This window comes from Astyanax mexicanus, chromosome 20 (genome assembly GCF_023375975.1).
Source record: "Astyanax mexicanus isolate ESR-SI-001 chromosome 20, AstMex3_surface, whole genome shotgun sequence".
NCBI classification, from domain to species: Eukaryota; Metazoa; Chordata; class Actinopteri; order Characiformes; family Acestrorhamphidae; genus Astyanax; species Astyanax mexicanus.
Genome location: NC_064427.1, coordinates 36,677,074 through 36,697,230, shown reverse-complemented (window position 1 = coordinate 36,697,230; position 20,157 = coordinate 36,677,074). Strand labels below are relative to the sequence as shown.

The following is a 20,157-nucleotide window of genomic DNA, read 5'->3' as shown; positions in this document are numbered from 1 at the left end:
TATGCTGATGCTGTTTATAAAAAGGTAATAATTATAATAAATTGTAAATCAGGAAACTGCAGAACCCATTATAATTTAGAAAGGAAATGCAGAATGGTTGCTCAGCTTTATTTGTTTATGTTATTTATTGCTATGATATTTAAGATGTTTTTTATGATGTGTCTAGCTGGTTGTTGTGGTATCCCAGGTGGCTACTGTGGTATACCAGGGAACTGCTATAATGTTAATGGGAAATGGGATGGGATGGGAGCTACACTGTTGCAAGGTGATTAAAATGGTATTTTATGCAGTTGCTATGTTAATGTTTACTGGTTGCTAAGTGGCTAATATGGTGTCTACGATGATTGTCACTTTATTTCTGTAGTACAGATGGTTGGGTATTAAGAGTGCAATCGTTTATTTAGATGATACTCTTTTCCCCTTATCACTCCTAGGGTGATGTCGCTCAACACAAGGCGTCTGTGAGCTGATGCATCAGAACCTAGTTGCTGCGATTTTCTCTGAGCTCGCTGGCTACTTGGCAATGCTGCATGTGTCTGAGGAGGCATGTGCTAGTCTTTAACCTAGTCTTTGTGTTGTGGCATCACTAGTGATGGGGGATATACAGTTGACTAGCAGCCTGCTGGGTAGGATAATCAGCCTTGCTAAATTAGGGGAAGAATTTGACTTCATTGCCTTTAACAATGCAGTTCTACAGGTTGACAGGCTGACACTGTCCAACTAGGCAATATTGATTTGTAAATAATTAACTAACAATCTGGTCAGCATACAGTTCTTTATTTGAAGCACAATTCTAGAAAGTTAATATATGGAAAATGTCTTGATGTTAAAAGTGCTTTACTGTTCTTAAATTTAAATAAAAATAAAATGTAATTTTAAGGGCTTCAAACATCTAATAGCTCAGTATCTTATGGATTATCCTCCATGACTCAAGAATAATTTTATATACAGTGGTTTGGATTCTGAGTGATGTTGAAATATAATTATATCACAGTGGGTTCCTTCACTCACTCTGTTTGGTTTAGACAGGGATATGAGCCTTGAACCATACAGAGACAGCTAGTCGCACTGGTGCGACCGTAAAAAAAATAAAGGTCACACTATTGAGAAATTAGGTCCAAATTGGTCGCACTCTAGAGCCCTGCATTTTCTTGAGGCCAGCAGGGCCCAAGGAAAGTGGTAAAGAATCTGAGGCCAGATTCGTTCTCTGTCAGAAAATATGAGCTCTAATACAAGCATTACACAATCAGATTAAACATTGCTTTGCAATGCACAAACATGGTAAGAACAAGAATATAAATCACTTTGCAGTGTGCAACCAAAATAAAGGTTGCACTCTTCCTCCTCAGAAACACTCAGTATGTGCCTTCATTAAGCTTAGTATTTTTGCTTTGGTAAAGAAAATAAATGGTATATCTATTTAAAAGCTGTCCACTGCTTTTGCTTTTTTAGCATATTCTGCTTTTACTGAAAGAATTGTAGGTGTATTATGTGACAACTCAGCTTTTCTTATTGTCTATCAATAAACAGAGTTTGTTTAATTTCATGAATGTAATGTATTTTCTTTCTTGTTTTAAGGATCTCTTTGCACTGGACCTGGAACCATACCGCTACAGTGGTGTTAACATGACTGCATTCCGCCTGCTGAAACTCGACGACCCCTACGTGGGATCAATTGTTCAGAAGTGGAGCACAGAGCGCCAGCTGTCCCCACCCAGACCTGAGAGTGGCCTAATGATCGGCATGATGAATGTAAGAATGGTCTACTAACACTTACAATCAATAATTCACTGGAACTTTATATAAGCTTTATATAATTATGAAGTAAATTAATATTTAGCGTATTGATGACTTCATTCCATACCAGTTCTCAGAACTCTCAGGACGTTGAACTATTCTTGTACGAATAGTCCCTGAATGATTCTGAAACTTACTTTATAAGATCAAATACGAGAACGAAATGTTTATTTGAGAAGCTCCAGCCCTTTTCACAAGGCAGAATCAATCTGTCACCAGGTCACTTCAATTTTCAGGGGGAAATTGATTAAAAAAGTGAGGTCACTCAAGGGGGAGCTGGCCCTTGTGGCTATAGAATATGCTGAACTATTGAATTGTTTGATGGAAAGTAGAGGATGTCACTTGAATGAATGTATGTATAAAGTACAGAAATGTCACAGACAATCTAATATTGAATCAGGCTGAATCATTATTATGCAGCAGATTCAAACGCACTCATAGTATACAGTATATAAATATGGAGCTAGTTTATTAAAACTGGCATCTAAAAAGGGTTGTCAGCAGCAACCCACATAGACAAATCCTAAGATATATTGACTGTAGCTTTCAGCTCACCCATTCACACTGATTCATGCCCCTATTTTGGGCCAATCCCAAATCTCCCCTGTGCTACTCCCCTAGCTTTCACTCACACATTTGAAATGATTATGGAGGATTAAGCTGCGCTGCTGAGGATCCTTCCAGCCACCCAAAATGCTCTGTGGATCACCCAGTCCAATGCCATTATATGTTGGAGGCTGTAGAAAGAGACTGCTTTCCCTTTGAACCTTAAAAACCTGAGTGGAAAATATTGTATGACCTGTCTTTTTCCACCTTCTGCTGCAACAGCCACTCATGGACTGGATTTGTTTATGGTTGGTAGTATTTAGAGCCATCTGCCTTATGCATATTTTAAACGCACATTGTTTTTCTCTCTATCCAGACAGCAGCCGCTCTCATGTATGACGCTGTGTTCATGGTTGCTGTGGCATCCCAGAGAGCCAGCCAGATGACAGTGAGCTCTCTGCAATGCCACAGGCACAAGCCATGGAGGTACGGACCTCGATTCATGAACCTGTTCAAGGAGGTAAGCCTGTGGCACATTATAAACACATACACACACACACACACCTGCTCCCTGCTATGCTGTCTTGCTGACTCTCCCTGAAATGAAAGAAAATGTGCCACTTTCTCACATTCCTCACTTCAGAATCCAAGATTTCAAAGCTATTTTGTCTTCCTGTTTACACATTTTGATCATCACATATCGCCACTAAGATCATTAAGATCGACTGACTGGCACACAAAGAAAAATAGGTAGGGTAGGGGAACAGATTGCAAAATTAATTTTGTGGAAATGCATGAATATTATAGAGATATTTTCAGCAACAGCTGGAATTCAGGCTTTTCCACGCAATTAATTTTACAATCTGTTCCCTCATCCTTCCTATTCTTTTGTGCTTGTCAGTCGACTTATTGTGACTTAATTTCAAGATTTCAAGCTGCATCTGAAGAACTACCTCAAGGTATACTGTTCCTCTTTTTCAATAAACTACCTGTGCATTTTCAGAGTGCTCAGTTACTTGCTTTAAATGTCAAAGCCTTCAGAATTCTACCAATGAAGTGGGGAGCTACTTTAAGCTTGTTGAAGTGTTAAAATTTCTATAATTTCTTTGCATGGGAAGCACTATGCCCTTATCACTATCATTGTAAACCTGTTGGGAGCATTGGCTAAAAGCTTTTTAATTCAGAATGCTGAGGGTGAACATAGGTGGGCTATTTAACCAAAAAATCATACTTTTTATCTTGTTTCACTACACCATTTCAGTTCGTATTTTTCCTATAAAATGTTGTTTTTTTCCTGAAACAATTAGTTAGGTGATAATTTTAGGAAGGGGTCAATATGGTCGAACAGTCTTTCAGCTCGATTGACTGATCGCAGATGCAGAACAGGATCAATGCTGGATGCCACATTAGCGATTTCAGCTTTAACTTTATAAATGTTGTAATGTCTTCTGTAATGTACATTGTCTCTGAAGATTAAATGTACTAGTGCTAGAAATGTTGTTGCTGCTGTCTGCTGCTTGTGTGGATAGCTTTTGATGTTTGTTAGCTCTGCTGTGTTGCTTTGCTAATTGCAACTCCCTGTATGGGACGAAAGATGAAAGGGGTATCCAGTCAGTGGTTTAAAAAGTCTTTATTCTCTGTCCTCCAATGTATATTTGAATTTGAGTTAGAACCTGCTTAAAAAAAAGAGCGGAGCTGATCCTAACCTGCACTTATAAATGAGGAGAATAGTTTTGGGTGTTAATGATAATCTGTTGTCATGCACCGGCTCCAGCTCCGAACAGTCGAACAAGGAACTGCAGTCTCCTGAGCTTAGGGACCTCCTACAAAAAACATTGAACAAAGCTGCTATAATACAGTACTCCCAAATATGATCCACACCTTCCCATTTAGTGGTTTTCTTTCTTTCTTTAATTTATTTTCTACATTATAAATGAATATTAAAGACATGAAAACTATTGATGACACATATATGAAATAATGTAGTATACAAAAAACCTTTCAATGGTATTGTATTGTGACTAAAAATTAGCCACGAGTGAGAAATAGCCAGTCAAACCTTCCATCTCTAATCAAGTGCACAGCACACGTTTCAGAAAATTAAATAGTGTCAGTTTGCTGCACGTAATTGGAATTTAGCTCTGGAATTATTGGTTTTAATGCTTCTACCTGTAGGTGTATTGATTTCTGACCTTGTTCATTTGATGTACTACTCTTCATTTTATTTGCTTCACCTGAAGGCTCCTAAAGATGTGTACATGTTTATGGGCCCTAAGACATATTTTACAGGCCAGAATGTGCAGGCAGAAAATGGGCTTTGATAAATGTGCAGTTTGATCCTTTTAAATCCTGGCACTCTGTACGCATCCTCCAGCCCTGCAGCTGGAACATATAACTCACTGGCCTTGTCCATGTTTCAGTCTGTGTACTTTCTCTCTACGCTTGGAGAATTCATCACAAGAAAGATGACTGTTAAATGAGGTTCTAGAGGTGCATTAGGCTGAAGCACTCTTCAGACTGAGTGGTCCTTCAGCACATTTCAGCTTAGGTTGCTTAGCGCACATTGGTGTCAGGCTTACCTCTGGGCTGTGTTCATGGAAAAAAGGCAGAAATGCAATGCAACTAAGGGTTAACATATGACAAATCTTTGTTTTTATGATTAATTGATTTATTAGTAACTCAATTAACAATTACTCAATAAAAATAATTACAGTTTACCTTCTTTAGGCATCAGCTGTAATTAGAGAGCACCGTTTACTGGAGAATATATTTTTAAATATCTAATCCAATAAAATTAGCAGGAGGCTGTTCCTTGTTTATTATAGCTAAATAATAACCCAGAACTTAATTAGTCCATTTCTAATATTATGTGGAACATTAATTACTAATATAAATCAGTAGGGACAGCCCTACAGTAAAGATTATTGATCTCTTTAGATCTGTTATTGCAGGAGACTGCATTATGCCACTGGAATCACATTTTAGTTGTGTGCAGCGAATGTGCTTCTCAGATTGATGAATCTAAGCAATGCAAAGAACCTATTTTTAACCCCTTTTGCCAGAGACCTAGATGAGAAATGTTAGTCTGAAATGTCTTTTAGCGCAAAATATGTCAAGTGATTTAAAATGGATGGGTAAAACATGTTACACTGTAAAGTTACAGTGTAAAGTTTTTTTATGTTTTATTTTATTTTTTACCATAGCACAACTATGGCAACTCATTCTTTACCATAGTAAAACGGAACTTTTTACTACTGGAACTACTGCTAACTATACAGTTTGCATTGCAAACATCATTGCTACGTTAATAGCTAATTCCTTTTAGCTAATTCGTTTTAGCAACAAATTAAATGATTTATAACTTACAGCTATCATCAATCATATATCATCCCATAAAAATGTTATTTTTCTAAAATGTGCAGAAACATTATTTTGGTATGGCTGCAGTGTGAAAATTGGCTTTTACATGATGTTTATATCACATCTTATTCTGTGATTTAATTGACTGGTTACAGAGCAAAAAGATTAGATAGTATTTTTCTCACTATAAAGTGCACCTGATTATAAGGTGCCCTATCAATGAACGTCTATTTTCTGGTAAAAAAAAAAATGGAATAAAAAAGACTTTCTTTTAAAGTCAAACAAGTGCTGTTAATCTACACAGATTTCTCTCAATATTTTGGTGAGTAAAGCATTTTCATTTATTTATAGTAAGCTTAGTTCGATATATTTCCCTGAATAACAAAATGCTAATACTGCTCCAGCAGTGCTAGCTGGAGTTAGCAGCAGACCACAGGCTGATAATATTTACCTCTGAATGGGGAAATAGCAATTAGCAGCTAATGCTAATGCTACTAACGCCCTGGTGCTGGGGAACTTAACTGAAACTCCTGTATAACTCTGTACTTCAGTGGAGTGGCTTTACTGCTCCTTAATACCTGACTGGTGAAATTTATACATAAGGCGCACTGGATAAAAGGTGCACTAGTTTTAAGTGTGCCTCATAGTGCAAAAAATACGGTATTGGCTGTGTCATGTAGTTTTTGTCATGTGAGTTTTCCAATTTTCTGATTGCCCAATTTCATGTAAACGCATTGATTGAATTGTTGACAAACTCTGATGTACAGCTATATTCATAATGCGAAGTGCATGTAATTACATCAGTGTAATCACAATATGTTTTGTTTGTGTTTGTTTTGCGAGTGCTAACAATAACAAGGCTTTAGCACAATACGTCCAGAAGAAGTGACAGCCATTTTTATACGTGTAGAAGGTCATTTTATTATTGAGCTTATTTTTGGTTAAATAACTTTCCTTAATGCTATAATAAATGTTCATTTTGCTTAAACAGAATAAAAAAATATTTGACACAATACTAGCAGAATATTACTGCCTAATTGGTCTTATTGCTCTATTTTAGTGGTGGGCATAAGAAAAGGTTGAGTGGTGTGTCGACAGGCAGAACGCAGTAGAGCTTTAGCCAGTAACATATGGGATGAGAGAGAAAAAGAGAGAGAGAGAGAAGAGACTCAGCTTGACTGAGACTCAAATGACTCCAGATGCCTTGTTTAAATGACCCATAAAGACTTAATTACAACATCATTAAGGCATTTAGCTCTGCATTGTGAGGGGACTTTTCCACAGATTATCCACTGAGCTATAATACAGCCCAATATGCTGGACTTGATTTAGGGCATGGAGGCTCCAGCATATGCTTACTGCTGGGTAGATTATATGGCACAGCGCTTACTTTTGCTGAAGTTGAGCTAATTTACATCAGCTTTGTTCCAGAACAGGGAAATAGAGTTTTCACACCAGGGCTCTTATTTTTTAAAGGAAAAGAGCAAAGCTATTAATTATTCTCTCCATGCTTTGGCACCCTCTTTACCTCTGATGAAAACATAAACTGAAATACATTTAAGAAGGAATTAGCCTCAGAGTCATTTGTGCTACATTTGCATTATTAGCCTGAAGTGGTTCAAATCAGTTTCCTTGCTTTAATGTAACACAGATCTTATTTTTCTGGAGTGTCAAATCTGATCTTTTCAAATCAGGTTTGAGTCACTTCAATATGTGGTCCGAAATCGGATATGTATTCAATTTCTGTGCGTGCGACATGGAAGTAAACAGTCAAAATAAATGTCATGTATCTTTTTTAGGGTTGTTTACATTTATGACTGTGAATCATCAGGATACACAAAGCCAAATCCAATCAGAACTAAAAAAAAAAAAGAAAAACATCTGACTTGATTACTAAGGCCTGCACAGTATTGGCAACATTTATTTCACAACATAATTCTTAATTTTGATAAATGCAATATAATTCAGAAATCTGACAGTTTTGTAATAAACATCAGTTAGTAACAGATGCTGTTAGCGTGTATATATATATATATATATATATATATATATATATATATTTAGAGGGATTTTTTTTTTTTACCCCAAAAGTAGTCACATATCCCAGATGTTATTTTTAGGAGACCATAAATGAACACGTATGAATTTGAGATGTAAATATTTAAACAAATATACATTTAACCTTATTTTGATTAAAAGTTTGCTTTGCAATGCCAAAAAAAATTGTCCTTTAATATTTGTAGGTTATTTTTCTATTCATTAAAACTATCTGGTCTAAGGACTTTATCAAAAAATGTATGTTTAATTCAGCCAGGTTAAAGTGAAGCTGTGATACTACTGCACACAACAGCAGACTTTGGTGGGTTTTGAGCAGATTTGCCGGTACCACTTTAAAATAAGACTACCTTTATAAAGAGTTTATAATTGGTTTATAATTAGTTTATTAATTGTTACTAATTAGGTTGTAAATGCCTTAAAAATCATTAATAATCTGTTATAACACATACATAGAAAGGGCAACGATATAGACGTCTGTGGGTTCACTATTTGGCAAACAACAGGTCATTGTTGCCCTTTCTACGCATGTGTTATAACTGGTTATTAATGATTTTTAAGGCATTTACAACCTAATTAGTAACCATTAATAAACTAATTGTAGACCATTTATAAACCCTTTATAAAGGTAGTCTTATTTTAAAGTGGTACCGATTTGCCTTGACGCTTTTTTAATTACTAGATTACTGGGTAATACGTTGGTAGATATGGTAAGTTTTGCTGTTTGTAATGATGACATGCATCATGTCTGTAGTTAACTCTGAACCTGTATTAGGAAGCCTAAATTAGCAGGGAAGCTTAGCCACAATTCTTGCAGCTGGACTGCTTGTGATTAAAGTCATGATGCTAAAAGACACAGCGGCCAGCCTTGACAGTGTTGGATTGGGTTAGTTGATAACAGCGGGCACGGCAGGTCTGGAACAGGTTTTCCATGATGATAACTGTTTTTCCCATCTGGATTACATGCTGATAGTCAATGACAGACTGATGGCACTTGCTGTTTGATATCATATTAGTTTTGGTTTGGTTCTGAGTGATATGGAAATATGTAAAATGTATTAAAGAATCATGTCATCTGTATTTAGAAAATTCTGTCGCAATATGTATATTAATGTTAAATAATTGTCCAGCCATAAAGTTAATGCAATCTTCCAAAATCATGCCAGGCACACTTACTTCTGAATAAATAAAGATACGTTCATTCACAGTTCTGTATAATAATTACAACAATAATCTACGTGTTGATGGTAGCTGTTGAATGTTGACCACACGTATCCAGTCCCTCTGGATCAGTTTCTGTTGCAACTCAACACCTTGAGCTATTCTTCCCATCACTCCTAGCTGGATCTCAGCACCATTTCTCTGTCTCATTACTGTTCAAAGCAGGGGGGTTTAAATCCAGTCCTGGAGGACCACAGCTCTGCAGAGTTCAGTGTTTTCCCTCCTCTAACCCAACTGAGCCCAACAGCTAATTATCATATCCTTCATGAGCCAGAACTGTCATGTTGGAGCGCAGGGTTGGGCGGGGAAATTTGGCGGTGCTGTTTGGGCCTCCAGGACAGGATTTAGGCCCCCTGCTCTGAAGAGAAATGAGTTGGGAAATAGCACTGCAAATGTGACAGAGGTGGGTAGAAGAAAAGTAATGTCATGACCAGCTGGAGAAACAGAACATGGTCCAGCGTGTTAGGAGTTGGCACTTTTTGGCCCAGTCCCATTTCTCTTTTGTACCCCTATCCCTTGTTTTCGAGTGTAACTCTTCCCCTTGGAACAGAGCGGTATAGTTCAGCATCCTAGCTGCTGGTTAACTATTTAACTTTGGAGCATTGTGTGTCTTCAGAAAAGGGGCAGGTGGCGCAGCAATGAATTATTATTGTCCATTCGTACAATTCCTGGCCAAAAAAAGTCACCATCACTGGGACTGCCTTTAGCTTTGATTTCGGCACGCGTTCACTGTGGCATTGTTTCAATAAGCTTCTGCAATGTTACAAGATTTATTTCAATTCAATGTTGCATTCGTTTTTTACCAAGATCTTGCGTTGATAAGGGTAGAGTCTGACCGATGCACAAAGTCTTCTCCAGCACATCCCAAAGATACTCAATAAGATTAAGCTCTGGACTCTGTGGTAAACAATCCAAAAGACATTTACATTTAAAATAAGCTCAGTTTACATTGGAATTGGGATTGTTGAACAGTGGAATGACTTTGATTTTGCACCTTCCAATATTCCTATTAAACCTGTTATGTAAAGAATTAAGTGCTGGGGCACGGTGGAAATAACAATCCTTATCCACAGCCTTGTAAATCTGGATGTAAGTGATGTTTACATAAAAGGACAGACTCTGCATATTCAGAAAATGTGTAAAACACATTTCTGTGCTGTATTGTCACAAATATATTAATAGAAACACTGAGACAGCTGGCGAGTTCATGTGGACCCCAGAGGGTCAATTCAGTAAGCTTGTGGTAGCCAACAAACCAAAAAATTATGTTTCAATTTTTAATCAGCTACAGGCATTTTAAATGAATATTTCTGTTCTGTAATAACGGCAGATTATTATGTTTTTAGTTTTAATCATTTTGAACGTAGTGAAACACTCTTCCTTATCAGTTTTATTCATATGAACTTTACTCGTTCTGATACATGCATAACACTCAGATTTGGGACTCCATTGCCATTGGGGACAGGTGGAAATATTGCATTGAGTGTTTTAAAATTGTGCTGTAATTAATAAAGGTTTGTTTAAAACTGTATTATTAATGGATCTGCCTCTCGTTGTCTTTGCCCTGCACATGATTAAATCCTTTAGTGATTCAGTAACCTTGTTTTCAGTTCCAGACAGACCCACCAAGCCAATTAAGATCTACAGGAGTGGAGGGACTGTTTGTTTGGATCTTGCTAAGACATTTTGACTCTTCTTGTTGCCCTGAGCTTGTACACAGCTGTCTGCAATGGAACCTAATGACTCACTGTGTATCTCCTCTGTGTGTGTGTCTCCTCTACTCCTCTCCTTGCTGGACAACCCAGGCTCAGTGGGATGGCCTAACAGGACGCATAATCCTTAACAAGACTGATGGACTCAGGAAAGACTTTGATTTGGACCTCATCAGCCTCAAGGAGGATGGTACAGCAAAGGTGAGGTGACTCAATTAGTGCTCTGAAAGGTGCTGCTGCTACTGACAGAAGAGTTTGTTTGTTAGTTACATGGATGTTTTTGACTGGACTTTAGACAATGGGCCATGTAGCATGCAAATGTGGGATTGTAGCTTAATTCTATATTGCATACAGCAGATTTGAAAAATCTTTGTATATAATGTCATCTCAGTGCTTGAAGAATAGTACTAGATGAATAAGGAAGTTTTTTGCAGCAGTCTTGTTTATGTACTGACAACTCCATTGTTTTTATTCTTTTCAAAAGCGTGTAGTTGATGGTGCAGCACGTCGTACTAAATTGTGGACAAAGGTTTGTTTCAGTCTCCATTTGATTTCCCCAACGGAAATATCCCAGTGCTTACACCCAGTGCCATCTTCCTTACTAAAACCTCACCTTCTTAACATCCTTCCCTGATGATCCTGAAACTCTCACAAAGTTTTGACAGGGATATTTCCTACAAAAGCTTTGCTGAGAGGTGTAGGAGCTTGTAAGTTATAAATAATGGCGCTGGTAAAATTTAATGTACTGCGCTTAACATAAAATAAATTGAAATACCTTTTTATTCCCCAGTACTTTGATTCCCCGGGAAGGAATGTATCTCCGAAAGTGGCTCATCAAGTGCACTCCAACACAAACACGTTAATCCACTGGCAGATGTTTGGAGAGCAGCGCTAATTTATTTTTAAAAGTTAATTCGTTTGAGCAAGCCACTGCTTTCAGAAGTCCCTGGAGGGAAGCCGTGCTGTATGACATGCACCACGCATAAAGTGCGAATGGTTTATGGCGCTGTTAATAAAGGCATTATCAAACAGAGGCAGGCGTGCCGTCTTCAGGCACTGCTGCCTCTAATTCTCCTACTGCTCACAGCTCCTGTTAAACCACTAGAGCACAGTGCTGAGAATGGTGGCAGTGATTTTTTATTTTTTGAATGTGTAGCTGTACAGGAGAGTTTAACTTTACAGTGCTTATATCAGTGAGCCCATGATTCAAACCAGTAATCCTTTAGTCCATGATGTGGAACATTGACTCACCAGCTCCCTGTCCTTGCTCCTTATAGTGTCTTGTTGGTTTATACAGTTTAGGTCATTATATGACCATTTTAGTACTGTAGTAGCATAATAATGTAGTCACATGCTTAATATGTATATATATATATATATATATATATATATATATATATATATATATATTTTTTTTTTTTATATCTGATAATTCTTATCATCATCAAATGAAGAAAACAGGTAGACAAACTCTACTAGCACACCAGAGAAATGTTATTTCAGGTGTGTGGCCATTCAAGGCATTTTGGGGCCCCACGCAAAGTGGACATCCCCCCACTCATCGACACACCTGGACCACAGCTAAAAATCCTACATCTCACCACCTGCCCTACCCGCCCTGCCCAAAACCTACATTAACCACAGCATAGACACATTGTTTAAGTTGACCAACACTTTAAATCAATATAATATTTTGACAGTGCAAATACTGCTTTACATATATTGCATATACTGCAGTCTATCAAAAACGTTCATTGATAGTGTGCCATATAATCTGGTGCACCTTATAGTACAAAAAATATGGTAGTTACACATAAATAATAAAGTAAAAAAAAAAAAAAAGTTTCATTTGAACATTTACAAAAAACATCCTAAAACAACCTATCTACAAGTGCAAATAACTATATTGGCAGAGGTCACTATTAAAAGCTCAGTGAGAGAAATGTACTCTTCCTTCATCAGTGGAGGCACCCTTAGGCCAATTTATACTTCTGCATCATGTCAACACTGTCTACAGTGTAAACTGTGCGAGTGCCATGCTCACATTTTTGCGTTACTCTTCAGTTTAGGAACCTGGCTGGCTGGTTACTGTCAGCAGCTAGAGGGAGGGGCCCCCTTGAGGGGGATTTTGATGACAGCATCATTGAACTTTCCTGCGTTGACCATCACATTAAAATTTAATGTAAAGGGGTGCTTTGTCTTTGCATTCAGTTCATAACTATTCATTGTCTGGGGACACCAGGCCAGCTCAGGACCCAAGGCAATTACATTGTTTGATTGCCTTGTTGCAATGGGCCTGGTGGCCATTCTCAAAGTATTATTAGTCTTATACAAAGACCAATCTAATCTCCAATCGTTATTGCTGTCTACTAGCTCTACTGCTGTTATGATATGGGTTGAGTGATGTTCTCTCAGTGTGTAACAGTCTCAGATTAATGGGGAAAAAGGCCTTTACTCTGCTTCCACAGGAAACTTCTTCTTCTTCTTCACTTGAGTTAATAGTGTAAAAGTCTATAACTACTGTAAAACTATATTCCGCACTATTATAGTTCAACTTTGCCAGTTCCATACTTGTCGTAGTCCACTCTGTACGTATGGAGCATATACAGTCTATCGTATGGAGACGACATTTTTCCTACATGATAGATATCAGTATCTGCTCACAGACTCATCCTTGCATCTGACAGAGGGAAGGCAGAAACAACGAACAGCGTAACTGGCCAAAATTTGCGTCCCCGCTAAAATACCCCCAAGTAAACACAATGGACAATATTGAGGTCTACAGAAATGGTCAAATAAAGTCATGTCTGTATTTTAATGATAAGTTGATAATGTTTTTTCTTATCGTAACAGAACTAAGTAAAACTAACTACTAATGATACCATCACTGCTCATGGCTACTTCATGGTTAACAGAAGTTAGACTGTTGAAGGTTACAGGGAAGTGAAACCGAGACAGAGTTGCACAGGGACAGGGAGTGGCGTGCTGTCAGAGAGTGTGATGCAGTGCAAGGTTGGTTACAGTCGCTGTGAAAACTGGCAGAAAGTACCTACAACCCCCTCTGCTAGCAGTATTTTGCCACGCCTCACAGAGCTATGGCACTGCAGGCTACTCTGAGGCCCTACCAGAATCTAATTGCAACCCATCAGCTGGCCACGGCTGTGACATCTGGCCACGCCTGATTTCTCCCTAGTTGCCGTAGCCTGTTGGAAGCTAGGTACTTCTGGTAAATTGCTGCATCTGGCTACTTTCAGAAAAGCTCATCTTAACATAGCAGCTACTGCTGGCCATTTGGAACCCATGCCTGGTTTAACAACTCAGATTTTGCTTTTGGCACTGTTCTTTTGGGGATTTTTGTGGATCATTTAAGGCATTTGCTCGAATTGTAGCATGATGCCCATGCCCCAGAAGTAGTAGCATTTGCTGGCTTAAAAAATAGGTCAGACACTCCCCTTTTGAGTGAGACTTAAATTAAAAAATATTTAATGTTTTGCACAGCATGTTAGTCTAACACTAGGATAGGAAGTTTTCTTCCATTCTCCTGACACTTACAAAATAGTATATTAGCTTAGTCCTCAGTTCATACCTCAGTTCGGTGGCAGTGCTGCATAACAGACTGTGCAGAATACTTCTTTCAGCTTTTCTGGCTGATAATCTCACTGATTCTCACTTCATCTCACTCTATGAAAATTGTAGAACCACTCAACCTATGCCTACTCGTACCAAGGCAGCTGTCTGGAGGCATTGAACTGCAGTGTATTAGCATCTGCATTACCTCTGACCTGTTTTCACTCAATCATCACAGTTAATGGCCTCTCCCACTCCTCTTAGGAGCCTCCATCACAGTTTTGCATCCCTGCCTTAGGACTACAGATCAAAATTGACATGTTAATGAGCTCATGTGTATTAATGGACAATTTTCTGCCTGGTTTTGTGCCAAAAAGTACCAAAGAAAACAGAATCAGACACAAAAATGAAAGCACAGGTGCTGTACAATATAACAAACCAAAAAAAAAATAAACTATCTTTTGGGTAAACAAACATCATTAATGTTGTATCAAGTGTAATGCGAACTATTAACCATATTCAAAAGCCATGAAAAGTATCAAAAGTTATATTTTCCAGATATATTAGCTTAACATTAATTGCACAGATGTTGACTTAATAGCTTTAATTCTTTTAGCTTATTTTTTATGACAGAGCAGAAAATTAAAATAGCTCTGACACTTAATAGTAATACATTTAATAGTCACAGTTCATTACATTTATCATTACAATAAATCAAGTGTAACGTTTTTGCATGGCAATGGGGTTTATACATGTGTGTAAGGGAGAGAAAGTACAAAAGTACCATTTATTTTAAATTACCATTACCATTTACAGACAACTCTACTCGCAAAATGAATTACAGGGATTCATTTCTAATCAGAAATTATCTTTTCAGAATAGTCCTTTGCCATTCCCTAATACAGAATACACTTTCTCTGTTCTGCTCTGTCTTATCACAGCCTTACTTTCCAGGCAGTCTTCCCCTCTCTCTGCTAAACGTATTTTTTAAGGCTGACTACATTAGCTTTGGTCTGAAGTCGTTCTCTTAAATCAGGCCAGCCTTTCTTATTGTGATCTTTATCCGCATTTTCAACCCTGAAAAGATGGATGCCAGCTGTCCTCCACACACTGAATATTCGCACACATGGAGTGGAGGCAGTGAAATGGCTTTATCAAAGGCTGAGACGCATTAAAGAGTGTTCCTTGCCATCCTAAGCTCAAGTGCTAAAATACAGAGGCGTGAATCAACTGAACCTCAATAGAAAATCGCACTGAAGAGATTTAAGATTCAGACCCAATAATTCATTGATTTTATTTGAAATAATCAAGCTCAAGTAAGCACATTTCCCCCTCAAGAGTAATCACTTTATGTGCTCAAAATATTTCAATACAAAACCTGAATAGGTAGTAAATGAATAGACTGTATTTGATTGCATATAAGTGAGTAATTCTCACTTTTTGAATGCATCTGGTGATCTCTAGAGTTTTTTTTTTATTCTAACATTATTTTACTATGTTAAGCATTTATGAGGTATGAAATTAAAGCTGGGGAATGGCTTAGTGGCATTCTGTTGTTAAGCCAACTGCATCTCATTTTAAAGCAGAGGTGTGCTTGACCACAAACACAGCGAATACATTAAGAACTAAGATCTCCTGGGACTATTCTTCAGTGTCCTCTGTTTCCAGATGCAGTGCTCTCCCTCTCTAAACCTGTTCTCACATTCCCTGTTGGTGTTTATATTCTTCCGTTGTCATGATCTGATGTTCTTTATTGTCTCACAGAGGCACTGGCAGTATAGACTGAATATCGTTATAAATCTCTTGAATGTAATTTAAAAGTGATGTCCATATTTATTCCCCGCCCTTATATTACTTTTATGTCGGCTGTCATTACTGTGCTCTATGATCTGATGGGTTCATATTGCATTACTCATAGATTGGGGTGTGGAACTCGTACTCTGGTCTGAATTTAACTGAGAAAAAGGAGAACAATAAAAACGTCACAGATTCGCTGGCAAACAGAACTCTGATTGTTACCACGATCCTGGTAAGCTAACAAATTACTTGTTCCCATTTCATACCGCAATTCCTACATTTTATTAAGTATTCATGATTGCTTAAGTTCTGTTAATGTATTTTTTTATTCATTTTATTTTTGTTTTATTAATTGTCTAAAGTGAGGTGTATTTTTGCAGGAGAACCCATATGTGATGTATAAGAAGTCAGACAAGGTGCTTTATGGGAATGATCGCTTTGAAGGCTACTGTCTGGACCTGCTGAAAGAGCTCTCCAACATCCTGGGATTTAATTATGAAGTCAAGCTGGTGACCGATGGAAAGTACGGTGCCCAGAATGACAAGGGAGAATGGAATGGCATGGTCAGGGAGCTTATTGACCATGTGAGTCACATACGCTTATTTACACAGGGTCTGATTTATCATTTTCCTAATCAGCAGTTTAAGCAAACTGTTATAGATGTGACTTTCAAGGAAGATCAAGTAATTCAAATTACAGATCAGTTTAGAGTTGTTGTGCTTTTGTATCTGGATTGACAGAAATGTTTTGTCTCATTGATCCACTGCAATTTCTCTTCACTTTCCAGATAGCGGATCTGGCTGTGGCTCCTTTGACCATCACTTACGTGCGGGAGAAAGTCATAGACTTCTCTAAACCTTTCATGACCCTGGGCATCAGTATTCTGTACCGCAAACCCAATGGCACCAACCCAGGGGTCTTCTCATTCCTCAACCCCCTCACTCCAGATATCTGGATGTACGTGTTGCTGGCCTGCCTGGGAGTCAGCTGTGTGCTCTTTGTCATTGCCAGGTACAGGACTTATTTGTAAGAACTAAGTTAGAACTACTTCACTGAAGTACTAAAAGCTGTAGCTGTATCATATGGAGTATTATTTTTCTCCTACTTACACTTTTATTTTACTACATATTTTAGATGAGTTTAATAATTGTACTCCGCTATTTTTTTTATGTGCTGCATTGTTACTCGTTAAAATAATAAAAATGTTAGGAATCGTTCCAAACCCACATTATCACTAAAGCCAGAGCGGTGGATGCTCTGCGCTGTCACCAGGTTTGATGAAGCTCCTCATCACTGAGAGAATCAAGAGATCAAGCTGATCTTATAAGAAGACCTCACTGCTCCAGTTCTGCCTTTTGCTCTGATAACTTTCCACTGCTTTCTGTAATAACTTAATAACTACACAACACAATACTGTACTTTTACTTTCAGTACTTGAATAATACATATAATACATGAGTAAGTAACTACTTGCAATACTTAAGTACAAAATATGTTAAATATTTTAGTACGTCCACTTAAGTGTGGTCCCTAAAGAACACTTATGCAACTTCTACTTAAGACACTTTTTTTGATAGACCATGTATATTTTACTTAAGTCCGGGTGTCCTTTTCTTGTAAAATGGCTTTCAATTACTAAAAATAATTAAAGTTATTATTGTTATTATTATTATTATTATTATTATTATTATTATTATTATTATTATTATTATTATGTAAAACTGAGTTCCTGTAAAAATATATATATATTAATAAAAATAAAAAAAAATATTATATACAAAAGTACTTTTATTAAGTTATGAATACATTTAGCATATGGGCTTTAATATGTATGTTATTATGTTTTCTTAGATTATTAAAAAAAATGTAGTGTCAAGTACAAACATGAATCAGTCTTCTAGCTGTTGAAGATTTCATTGTATGGCTTATTAGTGGTTAAAAAGGGCAGAATTTAGGCAAAGGGATATTAAATGCTAGATTACAGTACAACAAAAATACACAAATAGCAATATTTCCATCAATATTTTGATATTGTATGTTATTTATGTCGGTTGATTTCTTCTTTATTGGTGTTTATTTATTTAGAGTTTGTTTATTTAGAAGCAAAGTTATGTCATCAATTGTCATGTTTAATAAATAGAAATATAATATTTTTATATAACCCCCTCATTTAGAATAGACTACTTTTACATTCTTATTAAATGGTGCACTCTAAAAAACAGAGGTACGATATGAGTACTTTTTTGTACTCGAAGGTACATTCTTTATAATTGTACCCTCAAAGGTACAATATTGGTCTTTACAGGGTCAGATTTGTTCCCTCTGAAGTACAATGTCTTTCCTGACAGCAATAAGTACAAATTTGTACCATTTAACCAGCCAAAAGGTACATTCAGTATTCTGCATCACTGTACTAATGAACAGTATATATTTAAATTGCACATTTTTTATTTGAAAGCCAGACAATTTTGTATCATCAAGTTTTTGAGCCATTTTTAGTTGATGACAATGTTTATAATCTTTATAATCTATACTGGCACAAAAACCATGGGTACAAAAAAGTACTTTCACTGAAAGGTACTTTTTTGAACCTTAATATAAGGTACAGCCCCAGCGACAAGCTTTGTACTCTTTTAAGTACAAATCTGTACTTATATTTCTTAGAGTGTGGGTTGAGGAGGGTAATCATTTAAAATATCTGTTTGAAGGAAAGTAGCTATTAAAACACCTTTAAAAATAACAAATGCCTGATATTTAAATGCACAAAAATATCTGAAGTTTACATTTAACAAGCATTTTGTTCTGAAAAACAGAAAGAGTTATGCAGTTCAACTGAGAATGGCTTGGCTGGTTGGAGCTGACAGAAAGGATACTGTAACTCTGTAGATAGACACTCTGTAAACACTGGAAAACTGTGGTAAGCTGAGAAGAAGCTCAAAATGCACAACACATTCAACCTTCAGGCAGATAATTTACATTAGGAGAATTCAGGTTCCTCTTCTGTCTGCCAAGAAGTGAAAGTTGATGATTTATTGGTCCTGTGCAGATTAATTGATGCCATTTGATAAAACCTGAATCCAGACATCCAGTTAATAGGCATAAGGCCTAATTGACATAAATCAACTGCTTTTTACATAACAGTAAAAACTGTAGAAACCGCTATGACTTTCCTGACAGTTTCAAAATCTGGTTAAATACAGTAAAACCTGTAGGAATCAGTTCATTTTAGTAGAGTTGGTGAGTTTTCTTTGTTTGTTAAAGAACGATCAAGTAGTCATACATTAATTTATAACACTAATACTGATATCAGGGTAACTTTTAAATTGTATTCAGTGTTATACAGTGTTGTGAAATAAATCATTCCTTTGAAAACATTCACAAGTATAATTGGATTATTAATATACATTTAATTACAGTGGCTTGCAAGAGTATTCATACCCCTTAAACTTTTTCACATTCTGCCAATTTACAACCACAAATTTAAATGCATTTTATTGAGATTGTAAGTGATAGACCAACACAAAGTAGTGCATAATTGTAACATGGAACGGAAATTATAAATGGTTTTCAATATTTTAACCAAATACAAATCTGAAAAGTGCAAAAGTATTTAGCTCCCTAAATAAAATCCAGTGCAATCAATTGCTTTTAGACATAATTTAATTGGTTAATAAAGTCCAGCTGTATGTAATTTAGTCTCAGTATAAATGCACCAGTCCTGTGAGGGCTTCATTTATGTGTTAGAGTCCAGGTGGGACAGTTATGGAAGAGAGGAAAGAAGAAAACCGTGTTTGAAAAAAGTCCTGTTTGCAGTTTGACACAAACCATATAGGGGACACAGCAAACATGTGGAAGAAGGTGCTGTGATCAGATGAGAACAAAGTTGACCTTTTTAGCCTAAATACAAAGTGCTTTGTGTGACAGAAAAGTAACACTGCTCATCACCCTGGACACACAATCTCCACTGTGAAACACGGTAGTGGCAGCATCATGCTGTGGAGAAGCTTTTCCTCTGCAAAGATAGGGAAGCTGGTGAGGGTTGATGGGAAGATGGATGGAGCAAAATACAGAGCAATCCTGGAAGAAACTTGGAGGCTATAAA

The 20,157-nt window shown here is 37.0% G+C and overlaps 1 protein-coding gene across 6 annotated transcripts in view; it reads left to right on the top strand.

Annotated features, from left to right (window-relative positions):
- grik1a (glutamate receptor, ionotropic, kainate 1a) overlaps positions 1-20,157 on the top strand; it is an 85,158-nt gene that overhangs the window by 37,360 nt on the left and 27,641 nt on the right. For 4 of the 6 annotated variants that reach the window (XM_007247252.4, XM_022681427.2, XM_007247253.3 and 1 more), the window contains exons 6-12: positions 1,579-1,752; positions 2,720-2,863; positions 10,785-10,892; positions 11,176-11,220; positions 16,177-16,287; positions 16,436-16,639; positions 16,843-17,066. In XM_007247252.4, coding sequence (XP_007247314.2) covers positions 1,579-1,752; positions 2,720-2,863; positions 10,785-10,892; positions 11,176-11,220; positions 16,177-16,287; positions 16,436-16,639; positions 16,843-17,066 — 1,010 coding nt within the window. The remainder of the gene's footprint in view (positions 1-1,578; positions 1,753-2,719; positions 2,864-10,784; positions 10,893-11,175; positions 11,221-16,176; positions 16,288-16,435; positions 16,640-16,842; positions 17,067-20,157) is intronic. The other 2 variants (XM_007247255.4, XM_049468929.1) reach the window with 1 other exon arrangement.